The sequence below is a fragment of the Panthera tigris genome, chromosome D1, assembly GCF_018350195.1.
Source record: "Panthera tigris isolate Pti1 chromosome D1, P.tigris_Pti1_mat1.1, whole genome shotgun sequence".
In the NCBI taxonomy this organism is placed as follows: Eukaryota; Metazoa; Chordata; class Mammalia; order Carnivora; family Felidae; genus Panthera; species Panthera tigris.
Window position 1 is genome coordinate 60,164,638 of NC_056669.1, and position 23,579 is coordinate 60,188,216.

The window sequence follows — 23,579 nt, forward strand, 5'->3', positions numbered from 1 at the left end:
TATGTTTTGGCTCCCTCCCTCTCTAACCTCTTTTCTTTTTTCTTCCTCTCCCCCATGGTCTTCTGATAAGTTTCTCAGGATCCACATAAGTGTGAAAACATATGGTATCTGTCTTTCTCTGTATGACTTATTTCACTTAGCATAACACTCTCCAGTTCCATCCATGTTGCTACAAAAGGCCATATTTCATTCTTTCTCATTACCATGCAGTATTCCATTGTGTATATAAACCACAATTTCTTTATCCATTCATCAGTTGATGGACATTTAGGCTCTCCATAATTTGGCTATTGTTGAAAGTGCTGCTATAAACATTAGGGTACAAGTGCCCCTATGCATCAGCACTCCTGTATCCCTTAGGTAAATTCCTAGCAGTGCTATTGCTGGGTCATAGACTCTAGCCTCTACTACAAAACTGTAATCATCATGATATTTGCACAAAAACAGACACATAGACCAATGGAATAGAATAGAGACTCCAGAATTGGACCCACAAAAGTATGGCCAACTAATCTTTGACAAAGCAGGAAAGAGTATCCAATGGAAAAGACAGTCTCTTTAACAAATGGTGCTGGGAGAACTGGATGGCAACATGCAGAAGAATGAAACTAGACCACTTTCTTACACCATTCACAAAAATAAACTCAAAATGGATGAAGGACCTGCATGTGAGACAGGACACCATCAAAACCCTAGAGAAGAAAGCAGCAAAAACCTCTCTGACCCAGCCACTGCAATTTGTTACTTGACACATCTCCAAAGGCAAGGGAATTAAAAGTAAAAATAAACTATTGGGACCTCATGAAGGTAAAAATCTTCTGCACTGCAAAGGAAACAATCAACAAAACAAAAAGGCAACTGACAGAATGGGAAAAGATATTTGCAAATGACATATCAGACAAAGGGCTAGTATATAAACTCTATAAAGAACTCACCAAACTCCACATCTGAAAAACAAATAATCCAGTGAAGAAATGGGCAGAAGATATGAATAGACACTTCTCTAAAGAAGACATCCAGATGGCCAATAGGCACATGAAAAGACTGACTCTTGATTTCAGCTCAGGTCAATATCTAGTCCCACATGGAGCTCTGTACTGGCAGCATAGAACCTGCTTGGGATTATTTCTCTTCCTCTCTTTCTTCCCCTCTCAAGTTCTCTTTCTCTCTCTCTCTCTCTCTCTCTCTCTCTCTCTCTCTCTCTCTCAAAATAAATAAATAAACTTAAAAAAAAAAACAAAAGAAATAACATGGCTGGTAACTCTAGGGCTTCTAGAAAGTAGTGAATCCCAAAACTCTTCCATGATGGTCCATACCTGAGATACACACATTGAGAACTGGAAGTCAAAGACTGAGTGAGACTCCAGGTTTATCTGGGATTGGGGATAAGGACAAGGCTCTGCTAAGTGAGGCATCATACCTCCTTGGGCCTTTCTTCTTCTTCTGCTTTCTGACCTCTAGCCTCAAAGATAGAGTAAGATTAGTTAGTGAGCTCAGGCATAACAGATGTAGCAGAGAATCAATAATAAATACATAATCAGGTCATCAGGGTATAAGTGGGTGAGGGTGATGACTGTAGATTGTAGCAGGTGCTGGAAGAGGTTGGAGGAGGGGATTTTAGGATCAACTATGAACTTGTTATGTTCATAACCCCAGCACCAAACACAGTACTGGCACATAGTAAGTGGTGAAGAAATGCTTGTTGACTTTGAGCATGAAATACATCATACTAATAACACTGTGTTTGGCTCTGTGCAGAGTAGACAATACTGATGATGCATTATTCCCCTCTTGAAGTTACTGCAGAACTGAGCTCAGACAGCAGATCTCAGCCCTGAATAATGTTTAAAAACCAGGAGAAGCTGACCTGCTTTTGTTAAATTCTGACTGGCTTCTCTTAGCCACTAGGTCACCCTAGAGGTGTGTGCTGAGAGAAGAGAGGCACTGGGATGACTCTGCCCATGTACAAATGGGAAATCAAGTCTCTTGCTCAAAGTACTCACTTGCTAGTTTTTGGAAATGAGTACAGGTGCCTGGGGTTAGTTACAGATTTGATGTCCTGGACCCACTGGTTCTTCATGTTGTAATGAAGGCAGTCTTGTATTTTCACTGATTCATGATACTTAAGGGTACTTCTAGTCATGATAGAGCTGCACAGTTTAAGTAAGTAGGTTTTCTACTGGAGCTGGAATTCAGTGTGCTTCATTTGATCGTTTCATACTAACGAGGTTCTCTGATTGCCATTTTCTCCTGTGTCTATGGTAGTCCCATCCTCTCATAGAATAATATTTGGTGCAAGATAATCACTTCATAGGTATTTCTTGAAGAGAAATGTAAAATGTTCCACGTATTTTATATTTGTAAATAAAAAGAAGTGAGTGAGGGACAAATTGTTATTTATCTGTCAAAGGTATCTTATCAGACAGATAACAACCTTCAAAGTTTCCATGGGAATAATGAAAGGAGGCCTTAGGACTGAAATGTCTGGTATCCCATTTTGCAGGAAGGAGGCAAAAATGGACCTGCCAATGCCATCTTGTGGTCGGGAGTGGAATTGTTGTGACGATGGTAGCAGGCACATGTAAAAATTTAATCATTCATTCATGCAAGTAGGTTGGTTGGTTTTTTTTTTTTATAGTCAGCTAAGTTTGGGAAAGAATAGTGAATAATTATGTATAATTTTCTATTCAGGTAAGAGGAACAGATGGTGAATAAGTTGGAAATAAAATATTTGTGTTGAAAGAAAATTGATGATATGTAAGTTGATACGTAAGATATGTTGAGGTATGTGAGTTAAGAAATACCTCACTGAGAAAGTGGTATTAGTTGAGATCTAAACGGTGTTGAGGGGAAGATAGAATATTCTAGAAAATGACAGCTGGAGGAAGTGGGAAGACTTAGGTCAAAGCACTAAAACAGATAAGAAGTGAATATATTTGAGGAGTGCCTGAGTAGCTCAGGAGGTTCAGTATCCGACTTTGGGTCAGGTCATGATCTCACGGTTAGTGAGTTCGAGTCTTGCATCAGTCTCTGCTGTCTGCACAGAGCCTGCTTTGGATCCTCTGTCTTTCTCTCTCTCTCTGCTCCTCTCCTTCTCTCTCTCTCTCAAAATGAGATATTTTTGTATAAAAATAAATTTTAAAATGTTAAAAAAAAAGAAGTGAGGGGTACCTGGGTGGCTCAGTCAGTTAAGCGTCTGACTTCAGCTCAGGTTATCATCTCACGAATCATGAGTTCAAGCCCCACGTCAGGCTCTGTGCTGATAGCTCAGAGCCTGGAGCCTGCTTCGGATTCTGTGTCTCCCTCTCTCTCTGCCCTTCCCCCATTCACGTGCTCTTTCAGTCTCTGAAAACTTAATACAAGTAAAAAAAAAACAGTTAAAAAAAAAAGAAGTGAATGTATTTCAAGGAAGAATAGAAAGGGCAGAAGCATTGGAAAAAGGTAAAAACTGGTATGTTGAAAAAACAGAATATACTACTTAACAATAATAGGAAATGGATTACTTATAAAAAATGCAACAGTATGACTGAATCTGAAAATATTTATACTGAATGAAAGATACCAGACTCGAAAGAATGTATTATTTATTATTTCATTTATGAAAGTTTTAGTGAGAGAGAAATTAATCTATAGTGAATGAAATCAGATCAGGGTTTTCCTGGTTTGGGTACAGAGGTGGTGATTGACTCCAGAGAGGCAAGAGAAACTTTTCTGAAGTGATGGAAATGTTCTATGTGTTAATTGGGCTGGTAGCTACAGAGGCATTTATATGTGTCAGTACTCTTCAAACTGTGTGTTAAAATACTTACATTTTATTGTCACAAGTTATACAACAACAAAGCTGATTTTAAAAAGAGGAAGAGGCACTCACAATCACTAACTGATTTGCTGATAACAGTATCACAGTCCCTTGACAACCCTAAAATTTGGGAATCATGAAAATGCTCCTTCAGAATACCTATTCATTTCTGGGGACACTTTTAGTCTCCAATAGTGTTTCTTCTGGGGGAAGCAAACATGTTTCTGATTCTTCTTAAAGTACTTTCAACTGATGTTGGTTTTCGTATCATAAAAGCCTGAGTTCCTAGACCCTCTTCACTGTTGGCTTTGATGGGAGAGTGTGCAGGATGATAAAAAGACCAATGCAACAATTGTATTGGATGTTTTTTACCTTGTTTGTGTGATGGTATTATGTATGCATGCATATATCCAAACTCATAGAAATGTATATATAGATGTATAAATAAATATGTATACTTATTTTATAAGTATACTCTATAAAGTTGAAAGACTAAGAAAAAGTAAGCAAAATACATTTTTCTTTTTTTTTTTTTTTTTAAATTTTTTTTTTCAACATTTTTTATTTATTTTTGGGACAGAGAGAGACAGAGCATGAACGGGGGAGGGGCAGAGAGAGAGGGAGACACAGAACCGGAAACAGGCTCCAGGCTCCGAGCCATCAGCCCAGAGCCTGACGCGGGGCTCGAACTCACGGACCGCGAGATCGTGACCTGGCTGAAGTCGGACGCTTAACCGACTGCGCCACCCAGGCGCCCCTACATTTTTCTAAAATAACTTGAAATTTTAGTTTAAAAGGAAATTAAATATTTACAAATACTAAAACTCTTTGTGACTTTCTCATTCCCTTAACCATAAATATAGTTATCCTCAGAAGAAAATCTTTTTCATTCTTTTCCACAACTTCTTCATTCTGAAATCCATTGTCACCTGGGAATAGGAAATTTTTGTAAGGAAAGACCAACACTCAGCATACCTAATACTCATGGTTACTGGTCTCTGAAAGTTGTGATTCTGGCACCAATTTCATATCTGGATTTTCAAGCTTTTCGGGAAGTTATCCTATTCAGGAGTCCTTCATCTTTTTAGATTGTCCCCTCCATTCCCCTAGGGTTTGGCACTGAATTAACCTTTTCTGTACACTTCTGTTGTTGTTTCAATTACCTTTTTCTCATACTAAATTAAATCTCATCCACCAAGGATAATTTTAAAAAATAATTTGGGGCACTTAGGTAGTTCAGTTGGTTAAGCATCTGACTTTGGCTCAGGTCATGATCTCGCAGTTGGTGAATTCGAGCCCCACGTAGGGCGCTGTGCTGACAGCTCAGAACCTGGAGCCTGCTTCAGATTCTGTGTCTCCCTTTCTGTCTGCCCCTTCCCTGCTCATACTCTGTCTCTCTGTCTCTGTGTCTCTCAAAAATAAATAAACATTAAAAAATTTTTTAAATACATTAAAATGCAGAAAGAAAATTAGAATGTCATAACTCTCTCACTCCTCTGAGTTGCTATTATTAGTATTTGGATTAATTTCCAGAGTCTTTTTCTATGCTTATGTATTTCTTTTCAGAACTGGTATATGGGCAAATGTTATTTTTCTTTTTTCTTTAATATTCTATCTTGTCCATTTTTTTTTTACATCTTTACATACTCTTTGCAAATACATTAGTTAAATGATATATGATATTCAATTGCTCAGTCTTCATCTGGGTCTTATAGATCAATATATGAATGTTTTCCTCTTTTTTTTGTTTTATAAATAATGAATCTATACTTTTTTTTACTTATAAAATAAAGTCCTATTTTTTAAAAAAATGTTTATTCATTTATTCTGACAGGGAGAGAGAGAGAGCAGGGAGGGACAGAGAAAGAGCAGGGAGAGAGAGAATCCCAAGCAGGCTCTGTGCTGTCAGTGCAGAGCCTGATGTGGGCTCTATCTCATGAACTGTGAGATCACGACCTGAGCTGAAATCAAAAGCTGGAGGCTTAACCAGGTGATCCTCAAATTCTATTTTTATAAAAGAGATTCCATGTGAGGAAAAATATGTACTTTTTAACTGTTTTGGTGGGAAAACAATTTTTAAGTTTGTTTGTTTGTTTATTTATTTATTTATTTTTGAGAGAGAGAGAGAAACAGACAGAGAGCACATGTGTGAGGGGGGTAAGGGCACAGAGAGGGAGAGAGAGAATTCCAAACAGGCTCTGCACTGTCAGCATGGAGCCTTATGTGGGACTGGATCCTAGGAATCATGAAATTATGACCTGAGCCAAATTCAAGAGGTGAATGCTCAACTGACTGAACCCCCATGTGCCCCTGTTTTGGTGGAAGTTTGTAATCACCTTTTTAACAAGGTATACCAACTTATACTTCTACTGACAGTTTAAAAGTATTTTCAACTTTGTGATCTGTGGAAGATGGCATTCTTTTTAAATCTTCACTAATTTGATAGGTGGACATATTTTTTATTATTTTAATATTTTATTGTGTTTTGGGCATTGGTCAAATCAGGATTAATGATCAATCACATTTCCCAGAGAGCTTTTATGGGCATTCTAAAAATTGGTCCTTTTCCTCTAGAAGGTTGCTAACCTCTGGACCTTTTGTTCACAGAAAAGACTTTGTGCTAGTCTGGCAAACTTTCTGCATCTATATGTTCCTGGATCAGTGTGGGGGGTGGGGCATGGGTTGGCTATGTTGCCATGACCGTTGGCTCAGGGATCTTTTCCACAACAACCTTGAATAACCCTGTTCCTGATCTGCTTGGTTCTAACTCCATAGATGATGGGGTTGAGCATGGGAGGAACCAGGAGATAGAGATTGGCAAACATGATATGTACTGCTCGGGACACATGATGTCCAAAGCGGTGGGTGAGAAAAGTGAAGAGGGCAGGGATATATAAAGCCAAGATGACACAGATATGGGATGCACATGTGCCAAAAGCCTTGAGCTGGGCTTGACCAGAAGGCAACCCCAGAACAGTTCTCAAAATCATCACATAGGATACACTGATGACAATCATATCAAAGCCAACCACAGAGAAGGCCACAAAGAGCCCATATGCACGATTTACTTTAGTATCTGCACACACCAGCTTTAGCACAGCCATGTGTTCACAGTATGGCTGGGGAATGATCTGGTTGGGGCAGAAGGGCATCCTGGAGACCATAATGCAGAAGGGGCTCACCAACAGCAATGCTCTCATCATCACAGCTGCTCCCAATTTACCCACTACAGCTGGGGTCAGGACACTTGAGTGACGGAGTGGGAAGCAGATGGCCACATAACGGTCCAAGGCCATAGCCATGAGTACCCCAGACTCCACAGAGGAAAAGGCATGGATGAAGAACACCTGGATGAGGCAGGCATGGTATTCAGTCTCATGAGCATGAAACCAGAGTATAGCCAGCATTTTAGGTTGGGTGGAAGACGAGAGGACCAGGTCAGTGGTAGCCAGCATGGCTAGAAAGAGGTACATGGGCTCATGCAGAGTGTGGTCAATTCGGATTATATGGAGGACAGTGGTATTGCCAATTATAGCCACAACATACATGGCACAGAGAGGAAAGGCAATCCAAAATTGGGAATTCTCGAGTCCTGGGATCCCAAGTAGGATGAAGGACACAGGATAAGATGAGTGATTCCCTGAAGCCAGCATCACAGGATGGTTAATTTGTTCTCCCCCGAGAAGGTAAGGTACTATCTATAGATGATAATAATAAATTATAATTATTATTTATAATCTTTTGGAAGAGGCAGTTAAATAATAGGGCAATAATGTTTAATGGTAAGCTGGAATAATTTCAACTATTTTAATAAATACATTTTTGCAACTTAAAGTAATGCTACTCTTTATTCTTCATTCATGTTTATGTCATTCAAATGGGGTCAGAACATGCTAGCTGCAATTGTAATTTCTGTATAAGAATTAATATTTTTCTTGAAAGTAGAATCTGCCAAGGGAAGACTATCTTGACAAATAACGTCACTAATAGTAATTCTTGCGCTTCTATTCTTTAGAATGAACTGATTTGTTTTATCTTTCCCAAGGTCCTTTTCAGCCCTTTGTTTAAGCCAGTTAGGCAACTTTTCAGGGTTGGAAACCAGTTTGGAAAACATTTTGGCTGAGGGCTCATAACAATGTATGTAGTGATGATGAGTTATCTTTGACTCTAGGAGTTACCAGGAGAATTTGGGCTGGAGGATGACAGACTGACAGATTGTACACCTGAAATTAAACCTGTTATCTATAGTGGATGTCTCCTCCTAGATTAGGGGCCAGCAACTGTTTTCTGTAAAAGGTCAGATAGATGACACATATTTTAGTCTTCGTGGGCCATACATTCTCTGTTGCAACTAGTCAGTTTAGCGATTGTAACATGAAAGCAGCCACAGTCAATACAGACATTTGTGAGTGTGGCTACATTCCAATACAATTTCATTTTTAAAACAGACTAGAAGCTGGATTTGGTCTTCAGGTGACAGTTTACTAATTCCTCTCCTATATGATAAATTTTCATGATATCAGCCCTGAAGAGTGCACCAACATGAGCACCTCTGTATTTGGCATAGAACAGGGATTTAATAAATATTTGCTGAAGCAAACAAGAAATATGTGTCATTGTTAAAGGGCAACGGACTTTTCAACTGATTAGCCATTCTTAAAATGTCTTGACAGAACCTTCTAAACACTACTTTGATGCCATGTCAGAAGACAGCTATATCTATTTCTCACACTAGAGTCTGACCTCCTGTCCATTGAAAGACGTGAATGTCATCTTCTGCTGATACTTGCGTACATGGTTGATCTTGTCTGGTCTCTCTGGTGACTATGACCTACCTGAGAGTCAATGACACAAAAGCTTACCTGGTTCTTAACTCAACACCTTTCCACTTTTTAATCTCACTTGACCCGAGCCTTTCCTTGAACACATTCATTCTTTCTCCTCCATAACAGTAACACCCAGAGATGAAGAATATCTTTTCAGATTTCCCTTAATCATTTATATCTGGGGACTAAGAAATGTTTCATTCAACCAGACTTAATGGTTCCTAACAAGGGTTTCTTTGAGATCCCAAATAGACTAAACTCTCTGATTTTCACTAGATTTATAACATTATGAGAGAAATGGGACTCAGAACTTATAAATCTTACTCTAAATTGGAAACTTTACTATTCTACCTAGACAATAGCTATAGGTTTGCTCAAACCAAATACTCCTATCCAAGCCACAGTAAAAAATTAAGAAACACACACATTATTTAGTGTCTAAGGCTCTGTTTCATCCCTTTCAGCCTGGCTTTGTCTTCCAGTGAAATATTCTGTTTGAATCAGAGTCTTCCTTTCTCCTTCTTTTCTGTGCTCTGTAAGTCAGCCTCCATTTGTGAGGATGAAGTCACCGAGGCTCATAGGCACCTGGAAAAGCACTTAGACCATCTTCATTCCTGCACTGGGCACTGGTAAAGATACTGGCTAAAACTACACTTTAACAAAAGTATGCTATTCTAATTAATTATGATAGACATTGCTGTTTTTATAAATATAACACTGTATGCCTTTACATGTTATTGTTTTTAACTCTCACACACTTCTGCCCATCAGCCTTCATGGAGAACATACCTATTTTACATACTCCATTTGGAGTGGTGACTCTTCTTGGTGGTGACCAGGGACCCAAGTCTGAGATAGCAGATGGGGCCTCTTGACAGGTGTCTCTCGTTCTTTTCTGCACTTACATTCCCATGGAATCTGGTGTCCTCACTATCAGCATTTCCTTAGTTGTTTTTCCCCCTCAGACTTATGAACCCAACATGTGCAGAGTTAAGGTTACAAGTCCTATGGAGTGGACAGGGAGTTAACTAGTCTTGTATCATTTTGTGCAGTGTGTGAGGTTTTCAATAGTAATTCTGAGGGGGAGACACAGGTTATCAATTTGCTGCTGGGTTGAGGGATGGAAATTTGCATTTCCTAAAGAGTAGGAAAAGGAAGAGCAATGTAATTTCCCTTCTTGCTCAACATTCCTCCTCCTTTCCCTGCTTTTAAATATGTCCCTGTCCCTGCCCTTATGTGCTACACCTCTTGTGAGCATAGTGCACACTGAAAGAAGAAATTAAGTCATCTTTTCCAACATTATACCTAAGATGATCATACAACGAACTTCAGATTCAATTTTTCTTTTCTCCAGAATACAATCTACTTTGTAAGACCTTGGCATAGCTTTTGGTTCAAGGATTCTGTTCTGACACTAATGGAGCTCAGCTTTCATCTGCGAGTATAGGTTTGAATCCAATGGTGATACCATTACCTCTGTTGGCTTCCATTACTCCACTCATTATGTGGAAATAGTTATGTCCATCAGTTTAACCAAGTTGCTCAAGCCTGAAAGGGTAGAGGAAAAATGGGCTGAGATCTTGCTAAGGAATAGCTGCAGGGAAATTTAGACTATTCTCTCACTTTGGGGTATCTAAAACTAAGGCATGGAGCAAGAATGCTAGAGGAAGGTAGAGTTCAGATCCAGCATCCTTTGTGGAGGGATTGTGTATGAGGCAAGCTTCCTTCTTTTCTAGAATTTTCCTGGAGGACACAGTGTGAGCAGCGAATTATCTCCCCATCTCAGAAAGAAATCCAACAGTCATGGATCTCTTGACCTGGAGCCCCCATGAGTCATGCCATCCTTCAAAGTGTATTGCCTTATCTTTCAGCTTCTTAGAGCCTCTGTGAGTCCTACTGTTCTTTGGGAAGGGCAGAGATGACTGAGGCACAGGGGACCTACCACTCACCTTGAGCTCTGCTTTATCTCTGACCATAAGCAGCTTAACTGACTCCTCTGTGACTCAGCTTTTCACAGAGACTGTAGATTAAGACCTATTTAAAGACCTGTAAAGTATGGCCCCTCTCTTCCCCAAGCATTAATTCTTTCCCTCCTCTTGGAACCCACTGCCTCATACACTGGCTTCCTCTGAGATTAGAGAATAAAACTGGAAACATTAACCCCTAACTTGCCTCTCTCCTCTGTATACACATAAGCAAAGGCAGCATATTTGAATGGATGCACAAAAGTGTGTGTTGTTGAGATTACAGGAGTGTGAGCTTGTCAGTATGCATGTATTTTTCGTTAGTAAATTCCCCTTTGTGAAGCTGGAAAGTCCTTCTCACTTAGCCCAAACAGTTAAGCCTATGCAGAACTTCCTCTCACTCCCTGTGTAGAGCCTTGCTGGTATTCTCTTATTTATTATTTTTTAGCATTCCCTGGTATAGGATAGGTCAAATGAAGACTTGACAGCAATTATTTAAAAACAGAGGGTAAGGCTTTATTTGCAGAGTTCAAAGCTGTCAGACTTCAGAAGCTATGCCTCACCAAATCAAAATCCAACATACATTTACAGGGAAACAAATCACACAAAAATTCACCAAGAGTATCAAGTTTACAGCAATCTGTTTATGGTGAATTGCAATCATCATGTTCACAAAGGTCATGGTTTATTTTAATACATTAGCATAACAAAAATCTGACTACAACTGTTTTTGTTAGAGAGTCCAGGTTTAGAGGAAATAGTCAAGGTTTTATTATCCTGGGGATCAGGCTGACATTGTAATTTTGGAGTTATCTCTGTTTGCAGATTTTTCTCTTTGTCTGTTTCTTTTAGCTGTCAGAGATTAAACACTTGGTGTAATGAAAGAGCAAGAAGTGCCAGGTTCTTCTTCTTCCTTCTTTTGTTCTTGTTCTTGTTCTTTTTCTGCTCTTATTCTTGTTCTGATTGTCCTCTCTTTCTCCTTCTCCTTTGTCTTTGTCTCCATCTCAACTTCAGCAAGTTCCTGCAATGATACATTTCACTGAATCAAAACTACTCTCTGTCAGGCAGAGACATAATACTTGTTTTAATTATTCTACATCATGTAGTCTTAACAGCTACTTTAGAGGTAGTTCTATCTTCTGCATTTTACATATAAATAAATAGAGGTTTAGCTAGGTTAAGTTACTTCATTAAATACAAGTAAAGGGCAAGTCTTTCTGACTCAAAGATGTCACTTTTCCTACTATATCATACTTTGCACATGTTATGAGTATTAGGGCTGAAACTAAGGTGAGGTAAGGAACATATTTCTCTTGGTCATGAAAGAAGGGTGCTATAAAAAACTCACCCACCAATCAGATAAATAACATTTTATGCAGTGTGTTAAGAAATAAAAATTGATGCAAAAATCTGTAATGAACAGAATATCAAAATTCTCATTAAAGACCAGAGCTGTGCCAAGCAACAGTGTCCTGTAGCAAAATGCAAACTATGAACCCCTATGTACATATTTTTATGTATTTTTAATACTTAATGTTTTCTTGAACATTAAAATATTTGAGAAATTGAAAAGTAATTATATTAAATACCACACCATTATTTTCAATTTAAGTATTTTATTAATACTAAAATAGAATAAATTAAAATTTATATTTCATCTAAAGTCAAATAAAAATTATTTAGAACCCTCATTTACTCAGGAGAAAACTTCCAACATGGTAACTTTTTGAAATGACATAAGCAAAGAAGTACTTACGTACTTACTTACTTACTTTATTTATTTATTTTTAAAGTTTATTTATTTATTTTGAGTGAGAGAGAGAGAGAGAGTGGGGTAGGGGTAGAGACAGAGGGAGAGAGAGAGAGAATACCAAGCAGGCTCCACACTGCCACTGCAGAGCCCAATGTGGGGCTTGAACTCATGAACAGTGAGATCATGACCTGAGCTGAAACCAAGAGTAGACAGTCACTTAACCAACTGAGCCACCCAGGCCCCAAGTACGTATTTAAAATAGTAACAATAATTTATCTTCCAAAAAAAGTACTAGTGCACATTTTTTTTTTCCTTTTGCTCTAATACAGCTTGGCATGGCACTGTTTTTTATTTAAAATTTTGATATTTTATGAATCATGGAATAACAATTATTTTATTTTATTTTATTTATGTTTTTTAAACTTGATTTATTTATTTTGAGAGAGAGAGGGAGAGAGAGAGAGGGGAGGACAGAGAATCCCAAGAGGCTCTGTTCTGTCAGTGCAGAGACCACATGGGATTTGAACTCACAAACCATGAGATCATGACCTGAGCCAAAATCCTGAGTCTGTAGCTTATCAACTGAGCCATTCAGGCACCACTGCCCACCCCCCAAATAATTTATTTTATAAAAATATTGCATTAAAAATTTTTAAACATAATTACTGAATTTCTTTTTAAGAGAGTGAGAGAGAGAGAGAGAGCACGCGCAAGTCCTGGGGGAGACACACAGGAAGATGGAGAGAGAGGATCCCAAGCAGGCTCAATGTCCATCTAAGATTCTGATGTGGGGCTTGATCCCATGACCCTGAGATCATGACCTGAAATGAAATCGAGGTTGACACTTAACTGAGTTAACCACCCAGGCACCCCTAGTTACTGAATTATTGAATCCCTGTAATTTTACTCTCCTCAAAGTGTTGTTGGCTATTAGCAATTGTCCTTGGTGTATCTCCATCTTAATATGAATAAGGCCATGAGCACTTTCATGATTCTGAGTTTCAGGGGAAAGTTTGAACACTCATATGTGTTTCAAACTTCTAGAGAGTTTTTGCAGGATATTTTGTCCCTTCATTCATTCTCATTTCCATCTCCCTCCCTTTACTCTGCAAAGCCTAGAGAGGAAGAAAAGAGATAGTATTTCCTCTTTCAAATTTCTACTCCAGTTTCTCCACCTCTCTGTCTCCTTGGTTCTTCTTCGCCTCTTCTCCTGCTCCTTTATTTGTATCTTTACCTGCTGTTTGTGGGAGGAAGATATGACTTTGCCCTCACAGGACTCTATCAGAGAGAAGAGAAGTGAGAACAAAGAAGACCAACTCCTTGCAAAAGCCTCTGAAATGAAAATAAAGGAAGAGAGGAGGAATTACTCACCAATTTTCATTGAGCCTTGGAGTCCAGATGAGAAGACTCAGGCCCCATGCTGGATGCCAAAATGAAGTGAGTTGGAGTGGGGTCTGAGAGTGAATGGTCAAGAAAGAATTCTTGAGATGTTTTTTGTGCAAAAGGGTGTTTTTATTATAGCCTGTTGACAGGACCCATGATCAGAAAGAGCTGCTCCCCCCACCCGTGACCCTTCCAGGGTGGGTTATGTGTGACATTCCTCAGGACAGAGGAATTAAGACAGAAATGACTGTCTTAATAATTTACAAGGAAAAGAGCAATCTCCAGAACCCCATAGACTCAATTTCCTAGAGCCCTAACATCACCCTTTCCTCCATAATGATGTGGGGAACATAGGCAAGGAGAAAATGTAGACGAAATTAAATTTATTTATAACCTGCAGCCCTTTGACAAATACTTGAGATAGAGTATAACATTCCTCCAAAAAACTCCCAACTGTCTTGTCGTAATGTTAATGCCTTACAAGAGAGAAAAATAACTTTAGCTCAACAATACTAAGGCCTCCAGGATCTTATGAGTCCAAATTGGCACATGAAAGCCCTTTTGGAAGACTTTCTTTTTCCTTAACTCCCCCAACTCCCAAACATAAAATCACAATCCCAGTGCAGCTCTTTCAGTCCATGGGTCCTATTCATGTGCTTTAAGAAAATCACCATTTTGCATAGAATTTACCATGACCCAGCAATTGCACAAGTAGGCATTTATCCAGAGGCTACAAAAATACTGATTCAAAGGAGCACATGCACCCAATGTTTATAGCAGCTCTATCAACAATAGCCAAATTAGGGAAAGAGCCCAAATATCCATCCACTGATGAATGGAAAAAGAGATGTGGTATATATATTTAATGGAATAATATTTGGTGATTAAAAAGAATGAAATCTTGTCATTTGCAACAACATGGATGGAAGTAATGTATTATGCTAAGCAAAAATAAGTCAATCAGAGAAAGACGAATATCATATGATTTCACTCATATGTGGAATTTAAGAAACAAAGCAGATGAACATAGGGGAAGGGAAGGAACAATAAGATAAAAACAGAGAGGGAGGCAAATCATAAGAGATTCTAAAATACAGAGAACAAACTGAGGGTTGCTGGAGGGGAGGTAGGTGGGGGGGATGGGCTAATGGGTGATGGGCATTAAGGAAGACACTTGTTGGGATGAGCACTGGGTGTTATACGTGAGTGGTGAATCACTGGGTTCTGCTCCTAAAACCAGTACTACACTGTATAGTAAGTAACTTGAACTTAAATAAATAATTTTTTAAAAACTCAATGTTTTGAACCAAAGACATCTCAAGAATTCTTTCCTGGCCTCCACTCCAGATCCCTGCTCACCCCATCCTCGCACCCCCCCCCCCAACTCCAAAACCACACCAAGGGGACCTCTATTATGAAAGCTGTAAGGACCAGGAAGAAATACATAGTTCATAGAGGTAGCCAGTGCAGGCCACATCAAAGAAGGGAGTTGTTTCACCACAACCATAGCATAGTTGATCTAGAACAGGAAGCAGATCCAGAATTGAGAATCCTCCCATCTTGGAAAGACACAGGAAGTGGGTTGGCGCCAGTCCCTGGTGGTGGCATCAGAGGATCACTGCTGATGGGGAAGGAAACTATCCTCTAAAGAGACTAAGCAAGTAATAAACATGCTGTTTTTGAGAAGGCTGGGAACTATGAGAGCTGAGTGACCAGAAAATTGTCTGAACAAGAAACACTAATTATATGTTATAAATACACATATTTTTCCTAAACTAAATTAAAGAAAAATTGAGTTACCCTGTTTCTCCTGATGGCTGTGTTTATAAATCACATGCCCAGATATAGAATGAATAATAAACACTTCAAATATTAAATCTCCAAATGGAAATGAATCACAGTAAATGCTATGTTAATCCCTGTCCTTTTCTGCTCATAAAAGTCAATTGCATCTAAAGAAAGATACTATGTTTTCATGATGCCTATGGGCATATCTGAATACTCTTCTGTTTTAGAAACATTACTTAAGATAAATTTGAAAAATCAAAAAAATGGATAGAAAAAAGGAGGGTGTGATCAGTTGTGATTAATAATAAATATATATTTGGTCTTTGTCTACTTTTCTGGCAGAGAGTTCCTAAAACTCTTGGACTTTCCTAAGTGATAAGAGCCATTAAGGTGTCTTTTGTTATGTCAATGACATGACGTTCTGACCCCACACAAGGATAGGGCCCACTTGCCAGAGGAACCAGCCACGTGATTGGAGAGTGGGAACTTTCAGTTCCAATAGAATCCAGGGAGGAGAGAGGGGCTGGAGTTTGAACCAATTGCCAATGGCCAATGATTGCATCAATCAATCATGCCTATGTAATGGAGCCTCCATAAAAACCCAGAAGGACAAGGTTCTGAGAGCTTCAACGTTGGTGAACACTTGAAGAGTGGAGAGAATTGTGGGAGAAAAAGCCCACAGACCCAAACAAAGGAGGGATGTGGAGACTCAGAACGCAGTGAAGCCAGGCTTTAATCAACATTCTTGCAAGAGCAGGTGTCTGATGGACAGGCACACTAGGGACAGTTATAGCAAACAATTTATTTCCTAGTGTGCAAGTCCCTCCCCTAGTTCCTCACTGGCTAAGTACTACAAAGGTTTCAGCCCTACCCAGGTGTTGCCTATGCCCATGTAAGGCAAAAACTAGTGTTATTGGAACAAATGTACATTCCCTGAAGTGAGGCAGAGACTTTTAGTCACTCCTCCTTGTGTTTTTTGGTGCATGCTCATTGCAAAGCCTACAAAAATAAGCCCTTGAAAAGGAGAGGGGAAGAAGAACCAGGAAGTAGAGTGTCTAAGAGTTTCAGACTCCACTGTGGAGGGAGTTTGAACATATTTCCAATAGGTTGTAAACCTACTGTTAACTATACAGCACAGTTTTTATTTGGTATTTCTGAAAATGAATCATCTCCCTTACTTCTCACAATAGTACCCCTGGCAAAGGCATATAGGTTCAATGCCCTTTCCCCATCCTTTGCGCTATGCATCTCCTCCCTCTGGTTGCTCCTGAGTTATGTCCTTATAATACACTGGTAATCTAGTAAGTAATATGTTTCTCTGAGTGCTATGAGTTGCCCTAGCAAATTAATTGTGAACAAGACGCAGGCCAAGGGAAACTCTGATTTATACTCAGTAGGTTAGAAGCACAGGTAACAACTGTTCTTATGATTAGTGTGAGAGGTCAGGTGGGAGGTGCAGTCTTGCAAGATTGAACCTTGAAGTTGCAGAATCTGATGCTGTCTCCTGAACTGAATTGTAGGATACACAGTTGGTGTCCAGAGAATTGCTTGCTGGTGTGGAGCACCACCATACAAACTGTGATTTGGTCTCAGAATACTCATTTAGAGGGAGGGGGAGAGACAGAAAGTGAGACTTACTTTCATCAGGAGTTTGTCCATCTCTCTCCTTGTGTTGCCTGATGGACTGGGAGATCTCTGAGCTCTGAGGCCTCTAGAATCTTTTTCTATGCATATGTATTTCTATTTAGAATTGGCATCATGCCTATGGGAAAATGTTATTTTTCTTTTTTCTTTAATATTCTATCTTGATAATTTTTTAAATCTTTACATACTTTGTGCAAACACATTAATTAAATGATACATGATATTCATTGCTCATTCTTCATCTGTGTCTTATGGATCAATATTTGAATGTTTTCTGTTTTTGTTTTTATAAATAATCTATACATGTCATTGTACTATTTTTTTCTCAAATTCTATTTTTATAGAGATATAAGATGGGGAAAGTATACCTACTCTTTATTTTAAATGTTTATTTTTGAGAGATAGAGAGAGAGGGAAAGGCAGAGAGAGAGAGAAACACAGGATCCAAAGCAGGCTCTGTTCCGAGAGGAGTGACCCCACGTGGGGCTCGAATTCACCAGCTGTGAGATCATAACCTGAGCCAAAGTTGGACACTGAACTCAACTGGGCCACCAAGATGCTCCAAAGTACACATACTTGTTAACTGTTTTGGTGGAAATTTCTAATCTCCTTTTTAACAAGGTATACCAACTTATACTTCTAGTGACAGTGTCAAAGTAATTTTCACATTGGTCTGTGGCAAATGGCATTGTTTTCAAATCTTCACTAATTTGATAGGTCGACATCGTTCTGACTGGTTTCTTGTGCTGATGAATATTCGTCATCTCATCATTTATGATCAGCAATCACATCTCTCAGAGAGCTCCTGTTCTGGGCATCCTGAAAATTGATTCTTTTCTTCTGGAGGTTTGCTAACCTCTGTACTGATATGTGATGGCTTGGAAGACTTTCCTTTTGTGTTTATGTTCCCAGATCACAGTGGGTGATTGGCTTGATTGTGATGCTGTGATCCTTGACTCAGGGATCTTTTCCACAACAACCTTGAATAACCCTGTCCTTTATCTGCTTGGTTCTAACTCCATAGATGATGGGGTTGAGCATAGGAGGTACCAGGAGATAGAGATTAGCGAACATGATATGTATTGCTCCGGGCACATGATGCCCAAAGCGGTGGGTGAGGAATGTAAAGAGCGCTGGGATATAAAAAGCCAAGATGACACAGATATGGGACGCACATGTGCCAAAAGCCTTGATCTGGGCTTGACCAGAAGGCAACCCCAGAACAGTTCTCAAAATCATCACATAGGATACACTGATGACACTCATATCAAAGCCAACCACAGAGAAGGCCACAAAGAGCCCATATGCACGATTTACTCTAGTATCTGCACACACCAGCTTTAGCACAGCCATGTGTTCACAGTATGGCTGGGGAATGATCTGGTTGGGGCAGAAGGGCATCCTGGAGACCATAATGCAGAAGGGGCTCACCAACAGCAATGCTCTCATCATCACAGCTGCTCCCAATTTACCCACTACAGCTGGGGTCAGGACACTTGAGTGACGGAGTGGGAAGCAGATGGCCACATAACGGTCCAAGGCCATAGCCATGAGTACCCCAGACTCCACAGAGGAAAAGGCATGGATGAAGAACACCTGGATGAGGCAGGCATGGTATTCAGTCTCATGAGCATGAAACCAGAGTATAGCCAGCATTTTAGGTTGGGTGGAAGACGAGAGGACCAGGTCAGTGATAGCCAGCATGGCTAGAAAGAGGTACATGGGCTCATGCAGAGTGTGGTCAATTCGGATTATATGGAGGACAGTGGTATTGCCAATTATAGCCACAACATACATGGCACAGAGAGGAAAGGCAATCCAAAATTGGGAATTCTCGAGTCCTGGGATCCCAAGCAGGATGAAGGAGACAGGATAAGATGAGTGATTCCCTGAAGCCAGCATCACAGGATGGTTAATTTGTTCTCCCCTGAGAAGATAATGTATGATTATAATCAATAAATTAGTATTATTTTTAATCTTTCGTAGGGGCCACTGAATGATAGGACCATTGAGTTTAATGGTAAAATGGAATAATTTCAATTGTTTTAATAAATACATTTTTTCAATATAATGTGATGCTACTCTCTTCTTCATTCATGTTTATGTCATTCAAAATGGGGTCAGAACATGCTAGCTGCAAGTGTAATTTCTGTGTAAGAATCAGTATTTTCCATGAGAGTCAAACCTAAGGGAAAAGTATCTTAACAAATAATGCCACTGGTAGTAATTCTTGCTCTTCTATTCTTTAGAATATTTTATTTGTTTAACCTCTCCCATAGGTTCTTTTCACCCTCTGTTTAAGCCACCTAAGCAACTTCTCAGGATAGGAAACCAATTTGGAAAACACTTTCTCTTAATGGCTCATAGCATTGTATACAGTGATGATGAGTTACCTTTGATTTAGGAGTTACCAGGAATATTTGGGCCAGAGGATGACTGACTGACAGATTGTACACCTGCAGTTAAACCTGTTAGTCTCCTCCTAGATTAGGGGCCAGCAAATGTTTTCTGTAAAAGGTCACATCACACATCTTTTAGACTTTGTGGACCATATAGTTTTGTTGCAACTAGTCAGCTTAGCCATTGTAGCATGAACGCAACCATAGTCAATATAGAAATGTGTGAATGTGGCTACATTCCAATACAAATTTATTTTCAAAAACAGGCTACTAGCTGGATTTGGTCTGCAGGTGATAGTTTGCTAATTCCATTTTATACGACAAATTTTCATGACGTCAGCCCTGAATTGCGCACCATCCCTAGTACCTCTGTGCATGGCACAAAACAGGGGTTTAATTACCATTTTCAAAGCAAGTAATGAATAAATATCATTGTTCAGGGGTAATTGCTTTTTTAACTGAGTAGCCATATCTTACAATGTCCTAATAGAATCCTCTAAACATTACTTTGATGCCGTGCCACAGGACAGCCACATATATTTCTCATAGTAGAGTCTGACCTCCTGTCCATTGAAAGACGTGAATGTCATCTTCTGCTGATACTTGCGTACATGGTTGATCTTGTCTGATCCCTCTGGAGACTATTACCTATCTGAGAGTCAATGACACAAAAGCTTACCTGGGTCTTACTCAACACCTTCCCACTATTTAATTTCACTTGACCTGAGACTTTCCTTGAATTCATTCATTCTTACCTCCTCCATAACAGAAACACCAAGTTAAGAAGAGTGTCTTTTCAAATCTCCCTTAACCAATCACCTATGGGGATTAACAATTGTTTCAGTCTACAGATATAATAGTTTTATAAAAGGGTTTCTTTGAGATCCCAAATACACTTAATCTATTTCAGATTTTCCCTAGATTTATAACATTATGAGAGAAATGTGGCTCAGAGTTGGTAAATCTGGCTCTAAATTGGAAACTTTACTCTCCTACCTAGATAATAGCTGTAGGTTTGCTGAAAAGAAATTCTCCTCTCCGGGGCATAGTGAAAATTCAGAAGCATACACATTATCTGATGTGTAAGGCTCTTGTTTCATTCCCTTCTGCTGGCTTGGTCTTCCAGTTATACATTCTGTTTGAATCAGAGTCTTCCTTTCTCCCTCCTTTCTCCCCCCTGTAAGTCACCCTCCATTTGTGAGGACAAAGTCACTGAGGCTCATAGGCACCTGGAAAAGCACTTAGACCATCTTCGTTTCTGCATTAGGCACTGGTGAATAAACTGGCTAAACCTTCAATTTTTCAAACTGCAGAACAATCTCTTTAATAATATGTAAGACATTGCTATTTTTGTAAATATAACACTATAAGCTTTTACATGTTATTGGTTTTAACTCCCACAAACTTCTGCCTGTCAGCCTTAACAGGGAAATTACCTGTTTGTTTTACATACTTTTTTTTGGAGTAGTGACTCTTCTTAGGGGGTGACCCAGTCTGAAGAGGGAAATGGGGGCTCTTGACAGGTGCTTTTCTTTCTTATCTACACTTAACAATCCCATGAAATATGGTGTCATCACTACAAGAAATTCTTCTGTCTTTTTTTGCTCCTCAGACGTATGAACTCAACACATGAAGTATTAAGGCTACAAGTCATGTGGAGTAGACAGGGAGTTAACCAATCTTGGGTCATTTTTGTGCAGTGTGTGAGGTTTTCAATAGTAATTCTGAGGGGAGACACAGGTCATCAACTTGCTGCTGAGTTGGGGGAAAGAGATGTACATTCCCTAAAAAGTAGGAAAAAGAAGAGCAATATAATTTCCCTTCTTGCCCAAAATTCCTTCCCCCTTTCCCTGCTTATAAATATGTCCCTGTCCTTGCCTACCATATGCTAGACCTCATGTGAGCATAGTGCTTATTGACAGAAGAAATTAAGCCATCTTTTTTTCTATGTTACAGCCAGGGTGATCACACATTGAACTTCAGATTCAATGTTTCTGTTCTCCAAAGTACAATATAATTTGTGAGAACTTGGCGTAACTTTTGTTTCAGGGAATATGGTTGCAAGAAAAATGTTCTCACACTGCTGGAGCTCAGTTTTCATCTGTGAGTATGGGTTTGAATCCAGTGCTGATACCACTACCTCTGTTGACTTCAATTACCCCACTCATTATGTAGAAATAGGTATGTTCATCAGTTTAATCGAGTTGCTCAAGTCTGGAAGGGTAAAGGATAAAATGGGCTGAGATCTTGCTAAGGAATGGCTTCAGAGAAATTTAGTCTGTTCTCTCACTTTGGGGTATCTAAAACTAAGGCATGTAGCAAGAATGCCGAAGTGGGGTAGGGTTCAGATCCTGTGTCCTTTGTGGAGGGATTGAGTGTGGAGGCAGTCTGCCTACTTGTCTAGAATTTCCCTGAAGGACACAGTGTGAGCAGTGAATTGTCTCCCCATCTCAGAAGGAAATTCACCAGTCATGGATCTCTGGACCTGGAGCCGGCATAAGTCAGGTCATTCTGCACAGTGCATTGCGTTGCATTTCAGATTCTTAGAGACTCTGTGAGTCCTACTGTTCTCTGGGAAGGGCAGAGATGACTGGGGCACAGGGGACCACTCACCTTGAGCTCTGCTTTATCTCTGACCATAAGCAGCTCTAACTGGCTCCTGTGATTTAGCTTTTTACAGAGACTGTGAGTTCGGACCTATTTAAAGACCTGTTTAAGTCTGGCCTTTCCCTTCCCCAGCATTAATTCTTTCCTTCCTCTTGGGCCCCACTGCCTCATACTCTGGCTTCCTCTGAGACTGGAGGGTAAGCTGGAAGCATTAACCCCTAGCTTGCCTCTCTCCTCTGTATACACATAGCTAAAGCAGGGGATTTGAATGCATGTGCAAGAATGTGTGTTGTTGAGATTACAGGAGTGTGAGCTTATCTGTATGCATGCATTTTTTGTTAGTGAAACAAAATGTGGAATGTGGAATGTGAAAGTGTGTTGATATGTTTGTTGATGTGTATCTGAGAGATGTGTTAATAAACATGTGTAAGGACTGGATTTGCATGTGAATGTATGTGTATAAGCTGTGTTTGTGTAGGTATAAATAATCATTTGCTGTTGGTACACATATTTAGTGGGATAGTGTGGCTCTGTGAGTACAAAGCCACTAAACACACATGTTTTATGAAGGCATACACTGAGCTCCAAACCTGACACTGTGATTACACATCACTGTGTGTCTATACGAGTATGTATAGGCAATATTGTGGGTTTGATGAGGGTGTTGACAATCTGTTGGTGCTTCTGTGTGTCCCAAGGTACAATGGTCTAAGCCCTTTCACTTCTTATTAGGAGAGGGAAAACAAATTCCAGATGGAGGTCTTGCCATAGTTGTTCGTGAAAAGTTGTGAAGCTGGAAAGCCCTCCTAGCTCAGCCTGAATAGCTAAGTCTGTGCAGAGCTTCCTGTCACTCTCTGTGTAGGCCTAGCTGGTATTCTCATATTTATTTTTCTCAGCATTCCTTGATAGAGGATATGTCAAAGGAATATTTGACAAATAAATAACTAAAACCAGAAAGTAAGGATTTATTTGCACAGATGAAAGCTGTCAGACTTCAGAAACCATGCTTTGCAAAATCTAAAACCCAACATATAATTATAGGGAAACAAATCACATGTAATATTACCACCATTATCAGGATTACAATAACCTGTTTATGGTGAATTGCCATCATTATGTTCACAAAGGTCATGATTTAGTTTAAACGATCAGCAGAAGAAAAAATATGGGATACAACTGGTTTTGTTAGGGAGTCCAGGTTTATAGGAAATATTCAAGGTTTTATTATTCTAGGGAGCAGGGGACATTGTAATTTTGGAGTTATCTCTGGTTGCAAATTAGTTTTCTTTGCTTCTTTTAGCTGTCATAGATTAAACACTTGCTGTAATGAAAGTAGAAGAAAGTGCCTTGTTGTTGTTGATGATGTTGTTGTTGTTCTTTTCCTCTTCCTCCTCCTCCCTCCTCTTCCCCTTCTTC

General features: G+C 39.5%; 2 protein-coding genes across 2 annotated transcripts; both read right to left on the reverse strand.

The window, feature by feature from the left end:
• Window positions 1–6,507: 6,507 nt before the first annotated feature.
• LOC102969872 (olfactory receptor 52R1-like) lies at window positions 6,508–7,461 on the reverse strand. The gene has a single exon (XM_007089410.2). The coding sequence runs from the start codon at window positions 7,450–7,452 to the stop codon at window positions 6,508–6,510; it is 945 nt and encodes a 314-aa protein (XP_007089472.2). The 5' UTR covers window positions 7,453–7,461.
• A 10,653-nt stretch (window positions 7,462–18,114) lies between these two features.
• LOC102969593 (olfactory receptor 52R1-like) lies at window positions 18,115–19,068 on the reverse strand. Its single transcript, XM_007089409.2, has one exon. It carries the CDS (start codon window positions 19,057–19,059, stop codon window positions 18,115–18,117), a length of 945 nt encoding a protein of 314 aa, XP_007089471.2. The 5' UTR covers window positions 19,060–19,068.
• Window positions 19,069–23,579: the final 4,511 nt, after the last annotated feature.

Coding starts and splice junctions, on each gene's coding strand:
- LOC102969872 (XM_007089410.2), bottom strand. CDS start 7,452: ATGCTGGCTTCAGGGAATCACTCATCTTATCCTGTGTCCTTCATCCTA.
- LOC102969593 (XM_007089409.2), bottom strand. CDS start 19,059: ATGCTGGCTTCAGGGAATCACTCATCTTATCCTGTCTCCTTCATCCTG.